At 45.6% G+C, this 21895-nt stretch overlaps 1 protein-coding gene across 17 annotated transcripts in view; it reads right to left on the reverse strand.

Moving 5' to 3' along the window:
- The window catches only part of ARVCF (ARVCF delta catenin family member), a 317887-nt gene that overhangs the window by 115449 nt on the left and 180543 nt on the right, over window positions 1-21895 (reverse strand). For all 17 annotated transcript variants that reach the window (XM_087880246.1, XM_087880244.1, XM_087880236.1 and 14 more), the window contains one exon: window positions 3996-4154. In XM_087880246.1, coding sequence (XP_087736372.1) covers window positions 3996-4154 — 159 coding nt within the window. The remainder of the gene's footprint in view (window positions 1-3995; window positions 4155-21895) is intronic.

Genomic DNA, 21895 nt, shown 5'->3' on the forward strand with positions numbered 1-21895 from the left:
CTTTACCCAACTGGCCCTCCAGATGTAGGAGGAGAACCTGTTCCCAAGAGATGGGCTGCTACCAGGTGGGCTTATTCTCAACCTCCTTATTCTGAGCGGATGGATGCAAAACATCTCCATCTATCTCCACATCAGCGGTGGGATCCTTCCGGTTTAACAACCGGTTCGGTGATCACGCGTGTGCGCGCAGTTCAACGAAAAATCACCTTCCGCGTTAGTGCTAGGGAATTAAAACAGCTGAGGCACGCAATCTGCTAATCAGCTGCAAAGATAAAGGTGAGTAAAGTGCAGGAGTAGGCCCAGCTGATTGTGGGAGCGAACCGGTTCGCTCCCAGCTGATCGTCAGAGCTACCGGTTCAGGTAGTATTTGAGATGATGAGCAGGGGTGGGATTCTACTTCCCACCCCTGCTCAACATCTCAAATATTTACTCAAATCTCACCGTTTCGTCATCTCCGTGGTCCTGTTGTAGAAGCCCTCAATCCTGGCCCTCAGACCGTTCTCGCCACTTCACGGAAGGAATAAAACCTCCTCTTTATCTTCTTCTCTTCCCAGACCCTCCATCCTTTCACATAACTCCGAGACAGGAGTGAAATGCTCCCGGTTTGGACCGGATTGCCCTGGTGGCGGGTGGTTCGGAGAACGGGTAGCAAAAATCCCTGCCCCCCCCCCATTCCCAGCTGAGCTGCACAATCATCAGAGGCTTTTATTTTTATTTTTAAAAGCATTTTTTCTACAACCTCTTCGGCTGAAAAAATGCTTATAAAAGTAAAAAAAAAAGCCTCTGATGATCGCGCGGCTCAGCAGGGATCGTCAGAGGCTTTTAAAATCATTTTTTCTAAAACCTCTTCGGCCGAAGAGGTTGTAGAAAAAAATGCTTTCAAAAGGCTCTGACGATCCCAGCTGAGTTGCCTGATCGTCAGAGGCTTTTAAAAGCATTTTTTTACAACCTCTTTGGCTGAAAAGGTTGTAGAAAACATGGTTTTAAAAGTTAAAAAAAAAAAAGTTGGCCACGCCGACTCAGTCACATTACACCCCTCCCACCAAGCCACACCCACAGAACCGGTAGTAACAAATTTCACATTTCACCACTGCTCCAAGGAGTCTGCCACCCCACCTCTCCCTCACCTTATTTGCTTCTATGACCCCAAAAGCAAAATAAACACATTCCAAAATGCGTCAACCGGGCTTCTAAAATAAACTTCCGTTTTGGGAACATCTGCTCCACAACCAGACAGTGTTTATCCAGCAACCTTTCTTTTCTTTTCTTCCCCCCCCCCCTTTTCTAATTTATTCCTTCACCTGTTATCACGGTCTCCCACCAGCTTCCGGAGAGACCCCCACTCCGATCACGCCGAGAAAAATGCTTCCCGTTCTCTGCTAAACATCCAGGTAATTTATTGGCACACCTTTTAGTAATTTTGTTCGCAATCTTCCAGAAATCAGAAATACCAATTTAGACTAATTTAGATTTCAAGGCTAGACACCGGGAGAAGGCAACCAAAGCTCCCTACAGCCTATGGCGGTGATGGCGAACCTATGGCATGCATGCCAGAGGTGGCATGCAGCTGTTTGTGGGCACGCGCTCCATCGACAGATGTTCTTCTGGTTTCCATCGGATCTTCGCAGGAGCCGGAGCGCCAGAAAACAGCCTGAAAACAGCCCAAAAAGCAGCCTGAAAAATGGCCCCCAAAACGGCCAAAAACAGGCATGTGCGTGCCGGCGAGCTGGTCTTCAAATTTCTGGTGCTCCAGTGTGCGTGAAGAGCAGATGGTTGGTGCGCACGCGTGTGCCGGAAACCCAAAGATCAGCTCAGTGCGCGCATGCATACCGGCCAGGGGTGAAATGCTCCCAGATCGGACCGGATTGCCCGAACTGGTAGCAATTTTTCCCTGTGGTTTGGCGATCTGGTAGTAATTGCCGCCCGGACATTTTTTTTTACCTTCTGAGCATGTGCAGAAGGTTTTGCGCATGCGCAGAAGGGCGAAGCGAGCGCTTCCGAACCGGTAAGGAAGGTAAGTAGATTTCACCCCTGGTACCGGCCAGCTAGTTTTCGGGTTTCCAGCGCTCCAGTGCGCACAGATGCACACACATGCATGCACATTCCGCTTTGGGCACCCGGTGCCGAAAAGATTCACCATCACTGGCCTATGGGTTTTTTTTTTTTAATTTGATTTATATGCTGCCCTTCTCCGGAGACTCAGGGCGGCTTACAATGTGCTCAGCAATAGCCTTCATCCTTTTGTATATTTATACAAAGTCAGCTTATTGCCCCCACAAACTGGGTCCTCATTTCACCTACCTTAGAAAGGATGGAAGGCTGAGTCAACCTTGAGCCTGGCGAGATTCAAACCTGCGGTAATTGCAGGCAGCTGGTCTTAATAACCAGCTTAATAACAGGGTGCCTGAGACCACTGTACTACCAAGGCTCTTTTTGTTGCTGATTCATCAGCCATTCTGAGAAGTACTGCTTGAATCTTCTGTGTGTGAAAGTTTCATGAACATTCATCAACAGAGACACAGATTACATTAAATTAAATTAATTTGATTTATATGCCGCCCTTCTCCGGAGACTCAGGGCGGTTTACAATGCGTTAAGCAATAGCCTTCATCCTTTTGTATATTTATACAAAGTCAGCTTATTGCCCCCACAACTGGGTCCTCAATTTACCTACCTTAGAAAGGATGGAAGGCTGAGTCAACCTTGAGCCTTGGCGAGATTCGAACCTACGGTGATTGCAGGCAGCTGGTCTTAATAACCAGCTTAATAACAGGGTGCCTTAGACCACTGTACTACCAAGGCTTTTGGTTGGTTTCTGGCCCATTGCTGAAAACAAGCCAAACAAAAAAACACGAACATTCAACTTCGATCTTAAATTCTACTTTGGCGTGAAAGAAGTAAAAAAGCAAAAGGAAAATATTAAAACTTGAGTGGAAGGAACATCCTGAATGCCAGTGATTGAGGCAAAGCCTTGACTCATCTGCATACTGGCCCCACCCACAAACACTCGCCCCTCCTTCAAATTTTAGGAAGAGCTGCTACTCCTATACAGGCAGTCCTCAACTTATAACCCTTTGTTTCGTGACCATTTGAAGTTACAACGGCACTGAAAAAAAAGCGAGTTTGTCAGACCTATTTTGCTGCATCCCCATGATCAAGTGAACAAATGCTTGGCAACTGGCATGTACTTATGACGGTTGTGTAAGTATCATGTGATCAGCTTCTGAGAAGCAGAGGCAACGGGGAAACCAAATTCACTTAACAACCGTGTCACTAACTGAACCACTGCTGTGATTCACTTAACAACGGTGGCAAGAAATGTCGTAAAATCGGGCCAAGCACACTGAACCACGGTCTCGCTTAGCGTCAAAAATTCTGATGCTTAATTTGGGGTTGTAAGTTGAGAACCACCTGTATAGATACAAATTGTATTCACCTGCATTCATCCTCCTTAAAAGGTAAAGGTTCCCCTCGCACATATATGCTAGTCGTTCCCGACTCTAGGGGGCGATGCTCATCTCCGTTTCAAAGCCGAAGAGCCAGCGCTGTCCGAAGACGTCTCCGTGGTCATGTGGCCGGCATGACTCAATGCCAAAGGCGCACAGAACGCTGTTCCCTTCCCACCAAAGGTGGTCCCTATTTTCTTACTTGCATTTTTTACCTGCTTTCGAACTGCTAGGTTGGCAGAAGCTGGGACAAGTCACAGGAGCTCACCCCGTTACGCGGCACTAGGGATTCGAACCGCTGAACTGCCGACCTTTCGATCGACAAGCTCAGCGTCTTAGCCACTGAGCCGCCACATCCCTCTTTACTAAAGGTTAATACTGTGGGGTCCTTGGTGCTCCCTGAGGTTGGTTGTGAGCAGCCAGAGTTCCATCCCCAGCTACAAATATTTTCTTCTAGAGGTTAATTCAGAAGTTGAGTTAAATCTGTGATCGGCAACGGTTGACCTCCAAGGCCCCTTCCAGCCCTAGGTTACAACCATCACTTCCTACCTTTGTCTCCGTCCTTCTGGTGGTCCCGTCTTCTGAAGTCACAATAGAAACGTGAGATGTGGGGGTACCGGGATCTTCTTCGACAGTCACAGTCTCCTCTACCTTCTCTTGGGGCTCCTGCATCATTGCTATGGAAGTCTGGTTGCTGGGACTTTGCTCCTGAAGAAGAAAGAAAAGGATAATCTCAAAAACGCTGCCAGAAAAGGAGGAGACCAACCCTACGATTAAAATTTAAGAAGGGTATATAAACACTTGCCCAAGTCAGAATCAAGAACACGTAGATCTGGAGCGTCCAAAATCTCATTTTTGGATCGAACATTTGCAGCGTTTTGGGGCTCCTTTGGCTAAAGACACTCCCTTTCTTCCCCCTTCTGTACATTTTCTTAATGCTGGCATTTTTTTAAAAAACAACCTAATCTATGCATTTTTCTCCTTGGGTGTCTGGAGTTTTCCATTTAATGCTCACACTTTTGAGGTTAAACTGACCGAGGGGGCCACGATGTCGTTCTAATGGATGCACTCAATGACTTCAGTAAATGGCCACGTTTCAAAGGCCCCCCATTTACTGCTTATTCACAAGAAATGGGTTTGTCATATTTAAAAGCAATTTCTGTGCTGCCTCCCCTTCTTTAGGTCAAGCCGCTACCTTCATAGATATGACATCCCTAAATAACAAATGCTGGACGGAATACAGGACTCTAAATCAGGGGTGAAATGCTCCCGGTTCAGACCGGATCGCCCGATCCGGTAGCGATGGTGGCGGATGGTTCGGAGAACCGGTAGCAAAAATCCGCGCACCCTACCACCACCACCATGCCCAGCTGAGCCGCAAGAAGACGACAAGAAGCTCTCATTCGGGAGTATAGTAAGATCCTGTTAAATTCCTCTCTACCCATTCATGGATACATTCCTGATCTCTTAAGATGCCGATTAAAATCAAGAACTCAGCCTTCCATCCTTTCTAAGGTAGGTAAATTGAGGACCCAGTTTGTGGGGGCAATAAGCTGACTTTGTATAAATATACAAAAGAATGAAGGCTATTGCTTAGCGCATTGTAAGCCGCCCTGAGTCTCCGGAGATGGGCGGCATATAAATTAAATTTTTAAAAAAAGAAACCCACCACTCTTGACAACGCTTAAGTTGATGGCCGATCATCAGAACACCACACAAAAGTGGATGGAAGCGTGGAGTAGCTATTCCCCCCAAGATATCTCTGAGCATATTAATCCTAACAGTATACCGCCAGGATTTAACCTACCCCGACACATATGAGTGACATATAACATATAAATGCTTTTTCTTTTTCTTTTTTCTTTTTTTTTTTTTTAAATTTGATTTATATGCCACCCTTCTCCGGAGACTCAGGGCGGCTTACAATGCGTTAAGCAATAGCCTTCATACTTTTGTATATTTATACAAAGTCAGCTTATTGCCCCCACAAACTGGGTCCTCATTTCACCTACCTTAGAAAGGATGGAAGGCTGAGTCAACCTTGAGCCTGGTAAGATTCGAACCTGCAGAAATTGCAGGCAGCTGTGTTAATAACAGGGTGCATTAAACCGCTGTACTACCAAGGCTCTTCTTTAATTGTTTTAATTGTTTTAATCTGTAAAAATGAAGTGTTTCAATACTGTGTGTGACCAGCCATACGCTAAATAAATTCGTTTCCAATTTCCTTTTTTACTTTACTATTATTCCTCTAGTATTCCTGTACATTTTTTTTTTAATCAATCCATGCATCACCTGGGTATAACATTTGTGCTATCATCTTCAAAGTTTACCGTTATTTCTTAAAATATATATTTGTTATCTTTCCTTCTTTCGTTTAATTTTAATATACTACAAACCCTAGGATTCTATGGGCTACGTACTTATCCAGGAATGGTATAACGCAGTGATGGCTAACCATTTTGCCATCGTGTGCCAAAAGCGGGGGGGACCAGGGGGTTTGTGCGCGTGCATGCCCACACTCATAATTCAATGTTCCCCCCCTGCAAGTGTGTGCGTGGTTCCCCCACGCTCCCACCACTTTTGGCACACAATGGCGCGATGGGCCCGGTAGGCCCATTTTTCGGCCTCCCCAAAGGCTTTCTTGGAGCCTGGGGAGGGCAAAAACGGCTTCCCCACCCCTGCGGAGGCCCTCCAGAGGCCGGAAACGGCCTGTTTCCTGACTTTTGGTGGGCCCAGAAAGCCCATTTTTCCCCCTCCCCAGGCTCCAGAGGCTTTCTAGGTGCCTGGGGAGGCCGAAAATGGCCTCCCCACCCCAGAGGCCCTCCGGAGGCCGGAAACAGCCTGTTTCCTGACTTTCGGTGGGCCCGGAAGGGCCGAAAATCAGGTGGCCAGCATGTGCTGGTGCTGAGCTAGGGCAACGCCATAAGTTCACCATCACGGGTATAAGGACTCCGGCCATAGGCAGGGAGTTGGACTAGAAGACCTCCAAGGTCCCTTCCAGCCCTAGGACTCTATGGTTTGCATCACTCTTGGACCAGTCTCCATTTGTCATCCTTCTTCTTCACGCTTCACAACCCTTGAGATGGGAGGAAAGGAGAGTCCTCTTAAATCCCTGCCCTCGCCACATTCCTTCTCCTGAACCACAGCACGGAGGCTGGTTGTATTAGTGCCCTGGCAGGAATTCAGAGACTCCGTTCCAAGGGAGTTGAGTGTTTCAAAGTCAATCTCCAAAGCAATTCAAAGCGCCTCGTTCAATTGATTTGAGAAAAGAGCTGGATACAATTCAGGCATGTGATGGGCATTTGCAATGTGCAAAGGTGCCTCTTTCCAAGGTTTTGAACTGGGCTCATTCCAGTTTTCAAGAGCGATTGATTGATTCCTTCCTTCCCTTTCTTTCTTTCTCTTCTCCCTCCCTCCTTCCTTCATCTCCCTCCCTCTCATTGTCCTTCCTTCCCTTCTTTCATCCCTTCCCCCCTCCCAGCTTCCTTCCTTCCCTCTCATTGCCCTTCCTTCTTACCTCTCTCCCATCTTCCTTCCTTTTCTTCTTTGTTCCGTCTTTCCTTCCTTTTCTTCCCTCCTATCTTCCTTCCTTCCTTCCCTCCCCCATTCTCCTTCCTTCCCTCCCATCTTCCTTCTTTCCTTCCTTATGTCCTTGTCCTTCCTTCTTTCCTCCCTCCCATCTTCCTCCCTTCCTTCCATCCTTATCTCCCTCCTTATTCTTCCTTCTTTCCTCCCTCCCTTCCTTATCTCCCCTATTGCCCTTCCTTCTTTCCCTCCCTTCTTTCCTCTCCCATCTTCCTTCCTTTCCTTCCTTGTTCCGTCTTTCCTTCCCTTTCTTCCCTCCCATCTTCCTCCCTTCCCTCCCTCCCTCATTGTCCTTCCTTCCCTCCCATCTTCCTTCCTTATCTCCTTGTCCTTCCTTCTTTCCTCCCTCCCATCTTCCTCCCTTCCTTCCGTCCTTATCTCCCTCCTTGTCCTCCCATCTTCCTTCCTTTCCTCCCTCACTCCTTTCCTTAACTCCCTCCCTCTCATTGTCCTTCTTTCCTTCCCTTTTTTCCTCCCTCCCATCTTCCTTCCTTTCCTCCCCCTTCTTCCTTAGCTCCCTCCCTCTTATTGTCCTTCTTTCCTTCCCTTCTTTCCTCCCTCCCATCATCCTTCCTTTCCTCTCTTTCTTCCATCTTTCCTTATCTCCCTTTCTTCCCTCCCATTTTCCTTCCTTCCCTCCCTGCCTCCCATCTTTCTTCCTACTCTTCCTTCTTCCCTCCCTCCCATCTTCCTTCCTTCCTTCCTTCCTTCCTTCCTTCCCTCCCTCCCTCCCTCCCTCCCTCCCATCTTTCCTCCTCCCTTCCTGCCTGGCTGACATTCTCCAGCACTGAGTTTTTTCCAGTAATTTAGAGATGGTTGATTTATCTCATAGGATTCCAACGTTTGCAATAAAAGTTAACTGGGAAAACCAAATTATGTATCCTCCCTCCCTCCCTCTCCTTTATCCCCAAATCCACAGGAGTTATTAATTTCACCACAGCCGAGGCGCTCGCGGCTGATGTTGACATATGACGTTCGCGCAAGCTCACTCTATTTTGATCTGCGTGGGAAGGCCCACCTGGATTGTTGATCTAAATAGAACAACAAGATATATGAAGTTTAAAAATGGGACTCTCTGGAGATTCTTGTTTTGGAGAATTCTCGTAATCGTTAAGAGGGAGATGAATTTGCTTCAAAAAACCTTTTGTTTGGAAGGCACATGTAAACATTTAGAAGCTTTGAAAGTTGTATTCTTTTATAAATACAACCTACTTGGGAGTTTATTTTAATCATGTGACGATGGGGGATCCTGCACTGGTTGTAAGTGTGAAAATATATAATATTTTTTTTATATAAAAAAACTTTTTATATAAAAAAAACTTTTTATATAAAAAAAATTTGCTTTTCCCGCAGGCAGATCAGGAGGCAAAAGTGAGGAGTTTTATCTGTGTTCGAAATATATTTTCAAAGAGTTGCAAAAAAAAAAAAAAAACCACCTTGAAAAGAGTAAAAAACCAACAATACTTCCTCCCCACTTCCTAGTATTCTTCTCAGGTGTCATCATGTCACAAAGAAAGAATTTATTGCTTGAGGAATTTGAGCCAAGAGGAAATAGATGAAAAGTTCAGGGGTTTGAGATGGAACGCCAGTTGAAAAGACATTACTCCTTCTAAGAATGTTATCGATGGATGATGGATGGATCCAATCATCACATCATCAAGTGCAAGTTGACTTTTAGCAGCTCCGTAGGGTTTTCCTCAGGATAATCTCTGCCAACCTGTTTCTTCAGCTCTTCCGCAAGGGTTACCCATTGCTGAGTCCGTCCACTTGGCTGCTGATTGTCCTTCTCTTTCAGAGTTATTAATATTAATAGTAATACTCTAATATAAATGCTTCAGGAAGAGAAGGACTGGCCCAAGGTTAACCGTGATTTTCATGGTTGGCTAGAGGTTTAAAACTGAATGCCCCCCCCCCCCAATCGTATATCCTTGCAATTTGATTTTTTACCAAGAGGAAACATTGAGAGGAACAGGTAAGTTCAAAATGAGAGGAAGGAAGGAAGGAAGGAAGGAAGGAAGGAAGGAAGGAAGGAAGGAAGGAAGGAAGGAAGGAAGGAAAATATGGAAAATATTGGGAGGGAGGAAAGGAAGGAAAAAAGGAAAATATGGAAAATATTGGGAGCGAGGAAAGGAAGGAAAAAAGGAAAATATGGAAAATATTGGGAGGGAGGAAGGAAAGGAAGGAAGGAAAATATGGAAAATATTCAGAGGGAGGGAGGGAGGGAGGAAGGAAGGAAGGCCAGACGGAAGGAAGGAAAGAAAATATGGAAAATATTCAGAGGGAGGGAGGAAAGGAAGGAAAGAAATATGGAAAATATTCAGAGGGAGGGAGGGAGGGAGGGAAGAAGGAAGGAAGGAAGAAAGGAAGGAAGGAAGGAAAATATTCAGAGGGAGGGAGAGAGGGAGGGAAGGAAGGAAGGAAGGAAGGAAGGAAAGAAAATATGAAAAATATTCAGAGGGAGGGAGGGAAGGAGGGAGGAAGGAAGGAAAATATTTGGAGGGGGAGAGATACTTGGCAATGAGTTCATACTTATGACCATTACCGTCTCCCAGGCTCATGTGATCCCCTTTTGCAACCTCCTGACAAGCAAAGTCCATTCACTTAACAACCGTGTTACTAAGAACAACTACATCAATTCACTTAAGAACCATGACAAGGAAGGTCGTAAAACGGCGGGGGGGAACTCCCTTAACCAATGTCTCCCTTAAAACAGAAATGCTAGGCTCCGTTGGGGTCGTAAGTAGAGGACTCCCTGTGTTGCATAGGAAAGTTGTGGGTTTGCAGGGCGTCAAAACAGAGAAAGCAAAAGAGAGAGAGAGAGAGAGAAGGAAGAATCGTCGGCTGACCTTCGGAACCCCAAAACTCCCTGGGGTTTTGGAGCCAGGAGAGGGAGAGGTGTAAAGAGCAAGTCAACGCGTCGAGTGGAGAGACTGAGGCACAATGAGAAAATTATTCTGATCACAGAGCCGGAGACCTTTTCCTGCTGGGGAAATAAAGAGGCCAAGCGATGAAAGGCTTAGCATTGATTTTCTTGACCTCCCATTAAAAGAAGGAAGTTGCTTTGCCTTCAACTCCCAGGAAAGGGAGGGAGGGAGGGAGGGAGGGAAAGAAGTAAGGAAGGAAGATGGGAGGGAGGGAGAGAAAGAAGGAAAATGGGAGGGAGGGAGAGAAAGAAGGAAGGAAAATGGGAGGGAGGGAGGGAGAGAAAGAAGGAAGGGAGGACAATGAGAGGGAGGGAGAGAAAGAAGGAAGATGGGAGGGGGGAGAGAAAGAAGGAAGGAAGGAAAATGGGAGGGAGGGGGGGAGGGAAGGAAGAAAGGAAGGAAGGAAGATGGGAGGGAGGGAGGAAGGGAAGGATAATGGGAGGGAGGGAGAGAAAGAAGGAAGGAAGGAAGATGAGTGGGAGAGAGATTGGAGAGAGGGAGGGAGGGAAGGAGGGAAGTAGGGAAGGACAATGAGAGGGATGGAGAGAAAGAAGGGAGGGAGGGAGGAAGGAAGGAAGATGGGAGGGAGAGAGGGAGGAAAGGAGGGATGGAGAGAAAGAAGGAAGGACAATGAGAGGGAGGGAGAGAAAGAAGGTAGGAAGGAAGGGGAAAAGGGACTAACAGAGCGGGAAGGGAGAGGGGAGGAGGAGGAGAAAGTGAAAGAAAGAAAGAGAGAGAGAAAGAAAAAGAAAGGAAAGAAAGAGAAAGAGAAAAAGAAAAAGAAAGAGAGAGAGAGAAAGGAAAGAGAATGAGAAAGAGAAAGAGAAAAAGAGAAAGAGAAAGGGAGGGATGGGAGAAAAGGAAGGAAGGAAGGAAGGAAGGAAGGAAGGAAGGAAGGAAGGAAGGAAGGAAGGAAGACTATTTTTGGGAAACCCTAAAAGCCACATTCTCGTCCTCCAAAGAAAACAACAACCAGTAATAAAACAAAATAATCAAAGAACTACCAAGAACACCACACCCCCCACCAACACAGGCAGGATAAGATACTGTATATAAATAAACAGCAAATCCCACACTCCCTCAAACTGATGATGTTACCCACTTGGGTCACGAAACGTCTCCAAGGAAACCACGAAGCTTAGAGAGCACCGAAGACCCCCACATTTCAACCCTGAGCTATATGTATTCTCTACTATTGGAAGATGCCTCTGCATTTCCCAATATGAATTTTTTTAACCACCCAGCAGAGTCCTTCATCAAGATACGGCATTGACCAAACGGGAAATAAGCCACGCCATTCTGTGTTTTTTAGATGACCCCGGTTTTTTTTTAGGCCAAAAACATACCATTAAAAGCAATAGCTCTCTGCCAAAATTGGCACTTTCACCAAAGGTTTATGGCACAATTCCAAACAGGTTTAATATCTCAGCATACTCATTCCAATGCCTGTTGAAATAACTTTTCATAAATCCAGATTACGGTGCCTTAGAAATGAAACCTACCCAAATAGATAGATGGGGAGCTTGAGATCTATTTGCTCGCTCTTATTATCTTCCACCAGGAGGTATTTAATGACATGCAAAGTTGAACATGGAGATTACATTTATTTATTTGCATATCGGTCGATTTGGGTTGTCTGGATGCCCCCCCCCCCGCCTTTCTCCGATAAGAACGAAAATATCTATTTGAGCCTGGATAAAGATCGCATTCGTGCCGAGGAATGTAGCCGAAGGAAGGAATCCAAAGAAAATCAACATAATATTTTAGCAATAGAATAGAATAGAACAGGAATAGAATAGAATAGAACAGGAATAGAATAGAATAGAATAGAATAGAATAGAATAGAATAGAATAGAATAGAATAGAATAGAACAGAACAGAACAGAATGAAAGAAGTAGAATAGAGTGGAATGGAATGGAATGGAATGGAATAGAATAGAATAATAGAATTGAATAGAACAGGAATAGAATAGAATAGAATAGAATAGAATAGAATAGAATAGAATAGAATAGAATAGAATAGAATAGAATAGAATAGAATAGAATAGAATAGAATAGATACTGGGAAGAGAAGAGAAGAGAAGAGAAGAGAAGAGAAGAGAAGAGAAGAGAAGAGAAGAGAAGAGAAGAGAAGAGAAGAGAAGAGATGAGATGAGATACTGGGAATAGAATAGAATAGAATAGAATAGAATAGAATAGAATAGAATAGAATAGAATAGAATAGAATAGAACAGAACAGAATAGAACAGAATGAAAGAAGTAGAATAGAGTGGAATGGAATGGAATGGAATAGAATAGAATAGAATAAATATAGGAGAAAATAATAGAATAGAATAGAATAGAATAGAATAGAATAGAATAGAATAGAATAGAATAGAATAGAATAGAATAGAATAGAATAGAATAGAATAGAATAGAATAGTTGGAAGGAACCTTGGAGGTCTTCTAGTCCAACCCCCTGCTTAGGCAGGAAACCCTACACCTCTTGAGACAAATGGTTGTCCAATCTCTTCTTAAAAGCTTCCAGTGTTGGAGCATCCACAACTTCTGGAGGCAAGTTGTTCCACTGATTCATTGTTCTAACTGTCAGGAAATTTCTCCTTAGTTCTAGGTTGCTTCTCTCCTTGATTGGTTTCCACTAAGGTTGATCAGCCTTTGCAAATCCTCTGGAAGCCACCGATCAATTGATGCTGGGAAAGTCCTCCATTGTTTATTAATGAGAACTACCAGTATTGAAAAAAAATATTCATTTTTTTCCTTCCAATGCTAGCTGCTAAGCCAGATTTTATTTAAGAAACCATTTCTGTCATTTGTTGCCCAGCTACAGGTAGTCCTTGGCTTACAACAGTTCATGTTCTACATCATCATTCTCTTTTAACGACCCCATAATCCCTTGCAGGGTGGAGTCTGAGCAACTGAATGGAGTTGAGTGTGTTTACTGGCCAGATGCCTTTCCTGTCGCCAGGGCGGAGTTTTGTTCAGCAGATAGATTCTCATTGTGCCCAGAGAGAGAAATATCTGCCTCTACCTAGGATCAAACTCACAGCCTCCTGTTTGTGAGGCGAGAGGTCCACCTCTAGGCCACCGCACCACTCTACAACACTTCGTTTAAGTGACCGTTTGACCTTACAACAGCACCGAAACAAGGGGACTTGTGACCGTTTTTTCACACTTACGACCGTTGTGGCCTCCCTTGGTCACGTGATCAAAATTTGGACGCTTGGAGACTGGGCCCCTATTTACGACAGTTGCAGTGTCCCGGGGTCATGGGAAAGTCAACGGGGAAGCTGGACTCACTTAACAACTGTGGCAAGAAAGGTCGTAAAAACGGAGCAAAATTCACTCAACGGCTGCCTCGCTTAGGGAACAGAAATTTTTGAGTTCAGTTGTGGACATAAGTCGAGGTAGCCTTTTTCTCCTTTAAGAAATAGGACTTCCAGTTCTTCTCCTGCCTTTGGACTTTTTTTTTTTAATTTAATTTGATTTATATGCCGCCCTTCTCCGGAGACTCAGGGCATCTTACAATGCGTTAAGCAATAGCCTTCATACTTTTGTATATTTTATACAAAGTCAGCTTATTGCCCCCACAAACTGGGTCCTCATTTTACCTACCTTAGAAAGGATGGAAGGCTGAGTCAACCTTGAGCCTGGTGAGATTTGAACCTGCAGTAATTGCAGGCAGCTGGTCTTAATAACAGGGTGCTTTAGACCACTGTACTACCAAGGCTCCTTCCCCAAAGTCCTACGAGATAGTGATAGGCTAAGCATACTAAGCCCCTAAATCCTGCCTAGGTTTCCCTTGGAGCTTCTGGAAGAAAGAAAGGAAACAGGAATAACGAAGAAATCGTGTCCTAAACACCTCTTTGCAAATCTTTTAAACACAAGTACAGCTCAGCTGAATCAAGTCAAGGTCCACCTTAATCCAGCATTTTGCTCCCTACGGGCGGACACCAGATACTGGGGGGATGTTTGCAAGCAGGGGATGGAGACCCACCTCTCTCCCCACCCAGTTGCCTCCTTAAATCTGGCATTCGGAGGTACTGAGGTCATCCAAGAGTTGGGACTTCCTCTGGATGGGTCTCCCTATGCATTTAACTACTCTTAATTTTAATGCCGTCCAAGGGAGTGGCTATCTAAACAGTCCACGGGTTAATTAGTAGGAGAAAGAGAGAGAGAGGGAGGGAAGGGAGGGAGGGAAGAAGGAAGGAAATGGAAGGGAGTAAAGAAAGAAGGAAATGAAGGAAGGAAGGAAGGAAGGAAGGAAGGAAGGAAGGAAGGAAGGAAGGAAGGAAAGAAGTGAGGAGGAGGAGGAAGGAAGGGACGGAAGGAAGGAAGGAAGGGAGGGAGGAGGAAGGAAGGAAATGAAGGAACCAGGGAGAAGGAAGGAAGGGAGAAGGAAGGGAGGGAGGGAGGAAGGAAGGAAGGGAGGAAGGAAGGAAGGGAGGAAATGGAAAGGAGAAAGGAAGAAAATGAAGGAAGGGAATGAGTGAGGAGGAAGGGAGGGAGGAAGAGAGGAAGGAAGGAAGGAAATGGTAGGGAGTGAGGAAAGAAGGAAATGAAGGAAGGAAGGGAGCAAGGAAGGAAGGAAATGAAGGAAGGAAGGAAGGGAGGGAGGGAGGAGGAAGGAAGGAAATGAAGGAAGGGAACTAGGGAGAAGGAAGGGAGGGAGGGAGGAAGGGAGGGAGGGAGGGAGAAAATGGAAGGGAGAAAGGAAGGAAATGAAGGAAGGGAACGAGTGAGGAGGGAGGGTGGGAGGGAGGAAGAGAGGAAGGAAGGAAGGAAATGGAAGGGAGTGAGGAAAGAAGGAAATGAAGGAAGGAAGGGAGCAAGGAAGGAAGGAAATGGGAGAGAGGAAGGAAGCAAATGAAGGAAGGGAAAGAGGGAGAAGGAAGGAAGGAAGAAATGAAGGGCGGAGGAGGAAGGGAGGAAATGAAGGAAGGAAGAGGGAGGAAATGAAGGAAGGGAACGAGTGAGGAGGAAGGGAGGGAGGAAGGAAGGGAGGAAGGAAATGAAGGAAGGAAGGAGCGAAGAAGGAAGGAAGGAAGGAAGGAAGGAAAGAGAGGGAGGGAGGGAGGGAGGGAGGAAGAATGAATCAAACCCCAAAGCACCAGAGTGAGTTTCCATAACAGACGGTTGGGTAGACACAAGGTTTTGCTGCTCATCGTCTACCATCCAAACCAGGCACGGATTCACTCAAGAACTGCCTCACTTAGCAACGGAAGCTCCGCCCCCACCCCAACTCTGGTCATGCGTCGAGGACTACCTGTACCACTCCAAAGGGCTGCAGGAGATCCATTCTCACAACCCCTCCGATCTCTGTCTAAGCAGGGCACGAAGGAAACTGCTAAAGGACAATCGCTCCATTCTGATGAGGTTAAAACCCAGGAATCATTGCCAGTTTCCCTTCGGGACAGGCGTAATTTTATGACCGGCAGACAAATCAGCTTCCAGTTTGGCTTCTCCTAATCTCTGAACCCTGCAGAGCCCTTCATAATTTACAGGCAAACGTCACTCCTGCTCTTTGTAACTCCACAATAGCTTGTTAAGTTACTGCCCTCTGTGCAAGCATTTTTAAGCGCCCCGCGTCTGTTGGCTGGATGCAAATCAGTTCTCGGCCGGGTCTCCCAACATTTCAGTAGCCATCATAGATAGCTAATGGCTTTCAAAGCTTGGAGCCTTAAGGCTGGGAAGGATGAGAGGGGAACGGGCTGCCCATGCTAAATGAGCTCGCTAAAAATAGTGCCAGCGGCTCATGTAAATTTTGCAAGAGCCGACTTGCAAGAATGTGGATAAATCTCTGCAGCTTACGTAGCTCATCCTACCCGTAAGAGATAAATCAGGTTTAAGAAAAAGGAAAAAAAAAAAAGAGGGTATGGCTGGTTCTTTCCATCACTGTGCTTTTTTAAAAACCGTGTAAGCAAAGAAAAATGGCATAGAAAATAATCCTAAATAAACAAAGAATGGAATGGAATGGAATGGAAAGCAACCAAACAGAACAGAACGGAACAGAAAAGAACAGAATATAGAGCAATAGCAAAAGTACTTACTTATATACCGCTTCACAGTGCTTGCCAGCCCTCTCTTAAGCGGTTTACAGAGTCAACCTCTTGCCCCAAACAATCTGGGTCCTCATTTTACCAACCTCAGAAGGATGGAAGGCTGAGTCAACCTTGAGTGGGTCAGAATCGAACTGCCGAAGTGCTGGCGGTTGGCAGTCAGCAGAATTAGCCTGCAATACTGTGTTCTAACGGTACAGAACAGAACAGAACAGAACAGAATTCTTTATGGGCCAAGTGTGATTGGACACACAAGGAATTTGTCTTGGTGCATATGGAATAGAAAGGAACAGAAAGGAATGGAACGGAACAGAACGGAACAGAATATGGAATAGAATGGAACAGAACAGAACAGAACAGGAAAAAATATGAACAGAACAATATGGAATAGAATGGAACAGAACGGAACAGAACAGAAAAGAATATAGTGTGTAGAGAATAGAACAGAATATAACAGAACAGAATAGAATAGAATAGAAACAGAACAGAACAGAATTCTTTATTGGCCAAGTGTGATTGGACACACAAGGAATTTGTCTTGGTGCATATGGAATAGAAAGGAACAGAAAGGAATGGAATGGAACAGAACAGAACAGGATATGGAATAGAATGGAACAGAACAGAACAGAATATAGTGTGTAGAGAATAGAACATAATATAACAGAACAGAATCGAATCGAATTGAATATGAACAGAACGGAACAGAACAGAACAGAATATAGTGTCTAGAGAATAGAACATAATGTAACAGAACAGAACTGAATAGAGTATGAACAGAACGGAACAATAACTTGGCTTTATGAGAGGAATCTCCTTCCTTTCATAAGATGATTACATCTATGCCTCAGATAGGGAGTGGAACCCACCCTGTCAGAAATAAGCCCCGTCTTTTAAAATCGTCTGCCGTATTTGGGGATAATAAGCCAACGAATATACATATGCAACAGGACATTTTTGCCCTGGGCCCTGTCGTCAAGAATTGAAAAAGCTCCAAACGACGCTTCGGAAATGTGCCAAACGGAGTCGCTTCTGGCTTCGCGATGGGAAATCCGAAATCTCAAACGAAGAGGTCGGAAAGCCAAGCTAAGAAATCACTCTACCTCTCTGGACAAAGTCCTTGAAATTAAAAGGAAGCTTTCCTAGCTGTCCCTGCTTAGAAAATTCCAATGACGGAGGTCAAGCCGTTCCAGGTCTCTTAAAAAAAAAAAAATGACACAAAGTTACGGGGACATCTCATAATAGGGCAGGCGTTTTTGTCGCCTGCCGCAAAGGAGCTGCCAATTTTAGATCCTGTCAGCTTCTCTCTGTGAAACGTGTGGAGCCTCCGGGGTCAACGGAGCAAAGATCTGGAATGCTACAAAGGTCACCCTTGCAACGGCTAAACCTCCATCCGGCCCTGTAAGTCAAGTCTGCAGTTGGCTGCTGCCTTCTAATTTCCATCCCTTCCTCTGTATATTTTAATGACAGCTCCCCAGGAGCAGGAAATTCTTCCTCAGCTTAAACAAGCAGGCTGCAGACCAAAATAAATAATAAATAAATAAATAAAAATGGGCTGCTGTATCCCTGTTAGAATAGAATAGAATAGAATAGAATAGAATAGAATAGAATAGAATAGAATAGAATAGAATAGAATAGAATAGAATAGAATAGAAGCCTCTTGCCCCTAACAATCTGGGTCCTCGTTTTACCGACTTCGAAAGGACGGAAGACTGAGTCAACCTTGAGCAGGTCAGGATCGAACTTCTGGCAGTGGGCAGAGTCAGTCTGCAATACTGCATTCTAACAACTGTGCACCATGGAAGGAAGGAAGGAAGGAAGGAAGGAAGGAAGGAAGGAAGGAAGGAAGGAAGGAAGGAAGGAAGGAAGGAAGGAATAGCAATAACACTTAGGACTTATATACCACTTCACAGTGCTTTATAGCTCTCTCTAAGCGGTTTACAGAGTCAGCCTCTTGCCCCCAACAATCTGGGTCCTCGTTTTACCGATCTCGGAAGGACGGAAGGCTGAGTCAACCTTGAGCAGGTCAGGATCACTCCTGGCTCTGGGCAGAGTCAGCCTGCAATACTGCATTCTAACAACTGTGCACCATGGATGGATGGATGGATGGATGGATGGATGGATGGATTGATGGATGGAAGGAAGGAAGGAAGAAAGGAAGGAGAGAGGAAGAAGGAAGGAGAGAGAAGGAAGGAAGGAGAAAGAAAGAAAGAAAGAAAGAAAGAAAGAAAGGAGGGAGGGAGGGAGGGAGGAAGGAAGGAAGGAAGGAAGGAAGGAAGGAAGGAAGGAAGGAAGGAAGGAAGGAAGGAAGGAATAGCAATAGCACTTAGACTTATATACTGCTTCACAGTGCTTTCCAGCCCTCTCTAAGCAGTTTAAAGAGTCAGCCTCTGGCCCCCAACAATCAGGGTCCTCATTTTACTCACCTCGGAAGGATGGAAGGCTGAGTCAACCTTGAGCCGGTCAGAATCGAACTCCTGGAGTGAGCAGTGAGTTAGCCCGACTACTGCATTCTAACCACTGTGCCACCATTTGTCTATAATTGTATATAATGTAGGGCCTTCTGGCTTGAGCAGGGGGTTGGACTAGAAGACCTCAAAGGTCCCTTCCAACTCTGTTATTCTAAATTCCAACAATTTCTTAAGACTTGGGAGGGGGAAAATGAAGTTTTGCAAAGAATTATCATGATCAGATGTTACAGCATTCCGGAGATTCTTCAAGTGGGTTGTTTGCTGCAGGTGATCACTTTGAAGAGCTCCCAAAATAAACGCAGGTATTAGGTAATGTGCTTGTAAAAAGCTCCCCTATGGAGGGAAAGGCAGTAAGATATGCCTCAGTCAAACGAACGGAGGCCAAAGACCGACATTCAGAAATGCCTCTTTCTAAGTCAAACTCTTCCCTTCCGACCATCATCTTACCACACTTGTGCTGGTCTCCTGAAAACCCCAATGTTTCCTTATCTGTGCACCCATGGAAGTCCCTGGCCAGAATGAATTGGGAATTGGAATTTATTTTTTTTTAATTTGATTTATATGCCGCCCTTCTCCGGAGACTCAGGGAGGCTTACAATGCGTTAAGCAATAGCCTTCATCCTTTTGTATATTTTATACAAAGTCAGCTTATTGCCCCCACAACTGGGTCCTTAATTTACCTATCTTAGAAAGGATGGAAGGCTGAGTCAACCTTGAGCCTGGCGAGATTCGAACCTGCAGTAATTGCAGGCAGCTGGTCTTAATAACAGGGTGCTTTAAACCACTGTACTACCAAGGCTCCTGGTAATTGTAATTAATTGTAATTAAAATTGTGATTTTATTTTGTTTCTTTTGTTTGCATGCCTCCTTTATTATTATTATTTTTACAAACAACCCAAAGCGGTAAACCACGGTGGATTTTTTAACAGATTAACAGAGTTTGAAGGGACCATCTAGTCCAGGGGTCTGCAGCCTTAAATCCTCAAAGAGCCATTTGGACCCATTTTCCACAGAAAAGAAAACACCGGGAGCCACAAAACCTGGGTGGGTGTGGCCAACTCGATGTCACTCACTTTTACCAGTCACATGACTCCTCCCTAGCCACGCCTACCTGGCTGGTCATTCGGGCGGAGAACCAGTTGTTAAAAAACACCGGGAACCACAAAATCCTTTTGACATTATGTCTCTCTCCCCTCCCTCCCTCTTTCCCTCCCTCTCTGTATCTCTCTATGTCTCCCTCTCCACCCCTCTCTGTATCTCTCTGTCTCTGTCTCCATCCCCCGCCGTCGCCCTTACCTTCTCAGGCCAGGCGAGGAGTGACTGGGAGGGGAGGGCGAGGGGCAGGGCCAGCCAATGGTGGGATCACCTGACAGGGAGCAGAGGGCCCAAAGAGCCGCATGTGGCTCCGGAGCCGCAGGTTGCTGACCCCTGATCTAGTCTAACCCCCCCGCCTAAGCAGGAGACCCTACACCATTTCTGACAAATGGCAGTCCAATCTTTTCTTGAAAGCCTCCAATGGTGAAGCTCCCACAATTTCCAAAGGCAACTTCTGTTCCATGGGTTGATTGTTCTCACTGCCAGAAAATTCCTCCTCATTTCTAGGTTGAATCTCTCCTTGGTCAGTTTCCATCCATTATTCCTTGTCTGGCCTTCAGGTGCCTTGGAAAATAGCTTGACCCCCCCTCCTCTCTGTGGCAGCCCCTCAAATATTGGAAGACTTGCTATCATGTCTCTCCTGATTATTAAGGCAGGACTACAACTCATTTGTCTCCTGATGATTGGTCCAAAGTCACCCAGCTGGCTTTCATGCCTAAGGCGGAACTAGAACTCACTGCTTCCTGGGAATTGACCCAAATCCTCCAGCCGCCTTTCATGCCTAAGGCAGGACTAGAACTCACTGCTTGCTGGTGATTGGGCCCAAAGTTATCCAACTGGCTTTCGTGCCTAAAGTGGGACTAGAACTCATGGCCTCCAGGTTTCTAGCCTGGTGCCTTAACCACGAGACCAAACTGGCTCTTGCAGTTCATCTGCTAATCTATTGAGGCAAACCCATTCATCAATGGGTTGATAGAGGCATAGACCATACCAAAACATGTTGTACATATTGATCATCTCCGTTTCAAAGCCGAAGAGCCAGCGCTGTCCGAAGACGTCTCCGTGGTCCTGTGGCCGGCATGACTCAACGCCAAAGGTGCATGGAACGCTGTTCCCTTCCCACCAAAGGTGGTCCCTGTTTTTCTACTTGCATTTTTTTTATGTGCTTTCGAATTGCTAGGTTGGCAGAAGCTGGGACAAGTCACGGCAGCTCACCCTGTTACGCGGCACTAGGGATTCGAACTGCTGAACTGCCGACCTTTTGATTGACAAGCTCAGCGTCTGAGCCACTGAGCCACTGCGTCCCTATGAAAGTCCCTTCTAGCCCTATGATTTTGTATGATTTTTTGCAGCATTCTGGTGAGTGGAAGATTAGGGCTTTGTTTAGGAGCAGTTGAGCAATCTTGTCTACAAAAGGCAACACAATCACTGTCAAAATTTCACAATAGCCGGGCTCAAAAGAGGGGAAGAGGTTAAAAGGGGAAAGAGTCAACGTTAGGTGAGCAACTGTTGTGATCCCAGATTCCTGCTGGAACTAAGAAGCATGCAAATCCATCAGGGCAGGAGTCCCAATAATGACAAAGGAAGATTTAGCAGGCTGCAATTAAGCTTCTCCCCGTTGCAAACACCTCAACTAAGGAAGGAAAGATTCTCCAGAATCTCCGAGCTGAAAATCCTGTACCTATTTCAGCCTGGATATCAAATTGCCGAAAAAAGGCACCACTTGGAATTTAGTAAAGGTAAAGGTACCCCTCGAACATAAGTGCTAGTCGTTCCCGACTCTAGGGGGCGGTGCTCATCTCCGTTTCAAAGCCGAAGAGCCAGCACTGTCCGAAGACGTCTCCGTGGTCATGTGGCTGGCATGACTCAACGCCAAAGGCGCACAGAACACTTTTACCTTCCCACCAAAGGGGGTCCCTATTTTTCTACTTGCATTTATTTACGTGCTTTCGAACTGCTAGGTTGGCAGAAGCTGGGACAAGTCACGGGAGCTCACCCCGATACGCGGCGCTAGGGATTCGAACCGCTGAACTGCCGACCTTTCGATTGACAAGCTCAGTGTCTTAGCCACTGAGACACAGCGTCCCTTGGCATTTAGTACATATACACAATATTAACATTCATAATTTTAGTTTCCAAATCTGATCTATCCCGAAGGGCTGATGCTTCCTACATTCTAGCAAGGGTAAGTGGAGAATCATGGTTGAAGGCCATCGCTCCCCAGCCATCTGGTTTATTAGCTGTTGGGTATCAAGAAAGAATATTTGTAGCATTTGAAATGTGGGGTCCTTGGTGCTCTCTGAGCTTGGTGGTTTTCTTGC

The sequence above is a fragment of the Pantherophis guttatus genome, chromosome 17 (assembly GCF_059756535.1).
Source record: "Pantherophis guttatus breed Tessera chromosome 17, ASM5975653v1, whole genome shotgun sequence".
NCBI lineage: Eukaryota > Metazoa > Chordata > Lepidosauria > Squamata > Colubridae > Pantherophis > Pantherophis guttatus.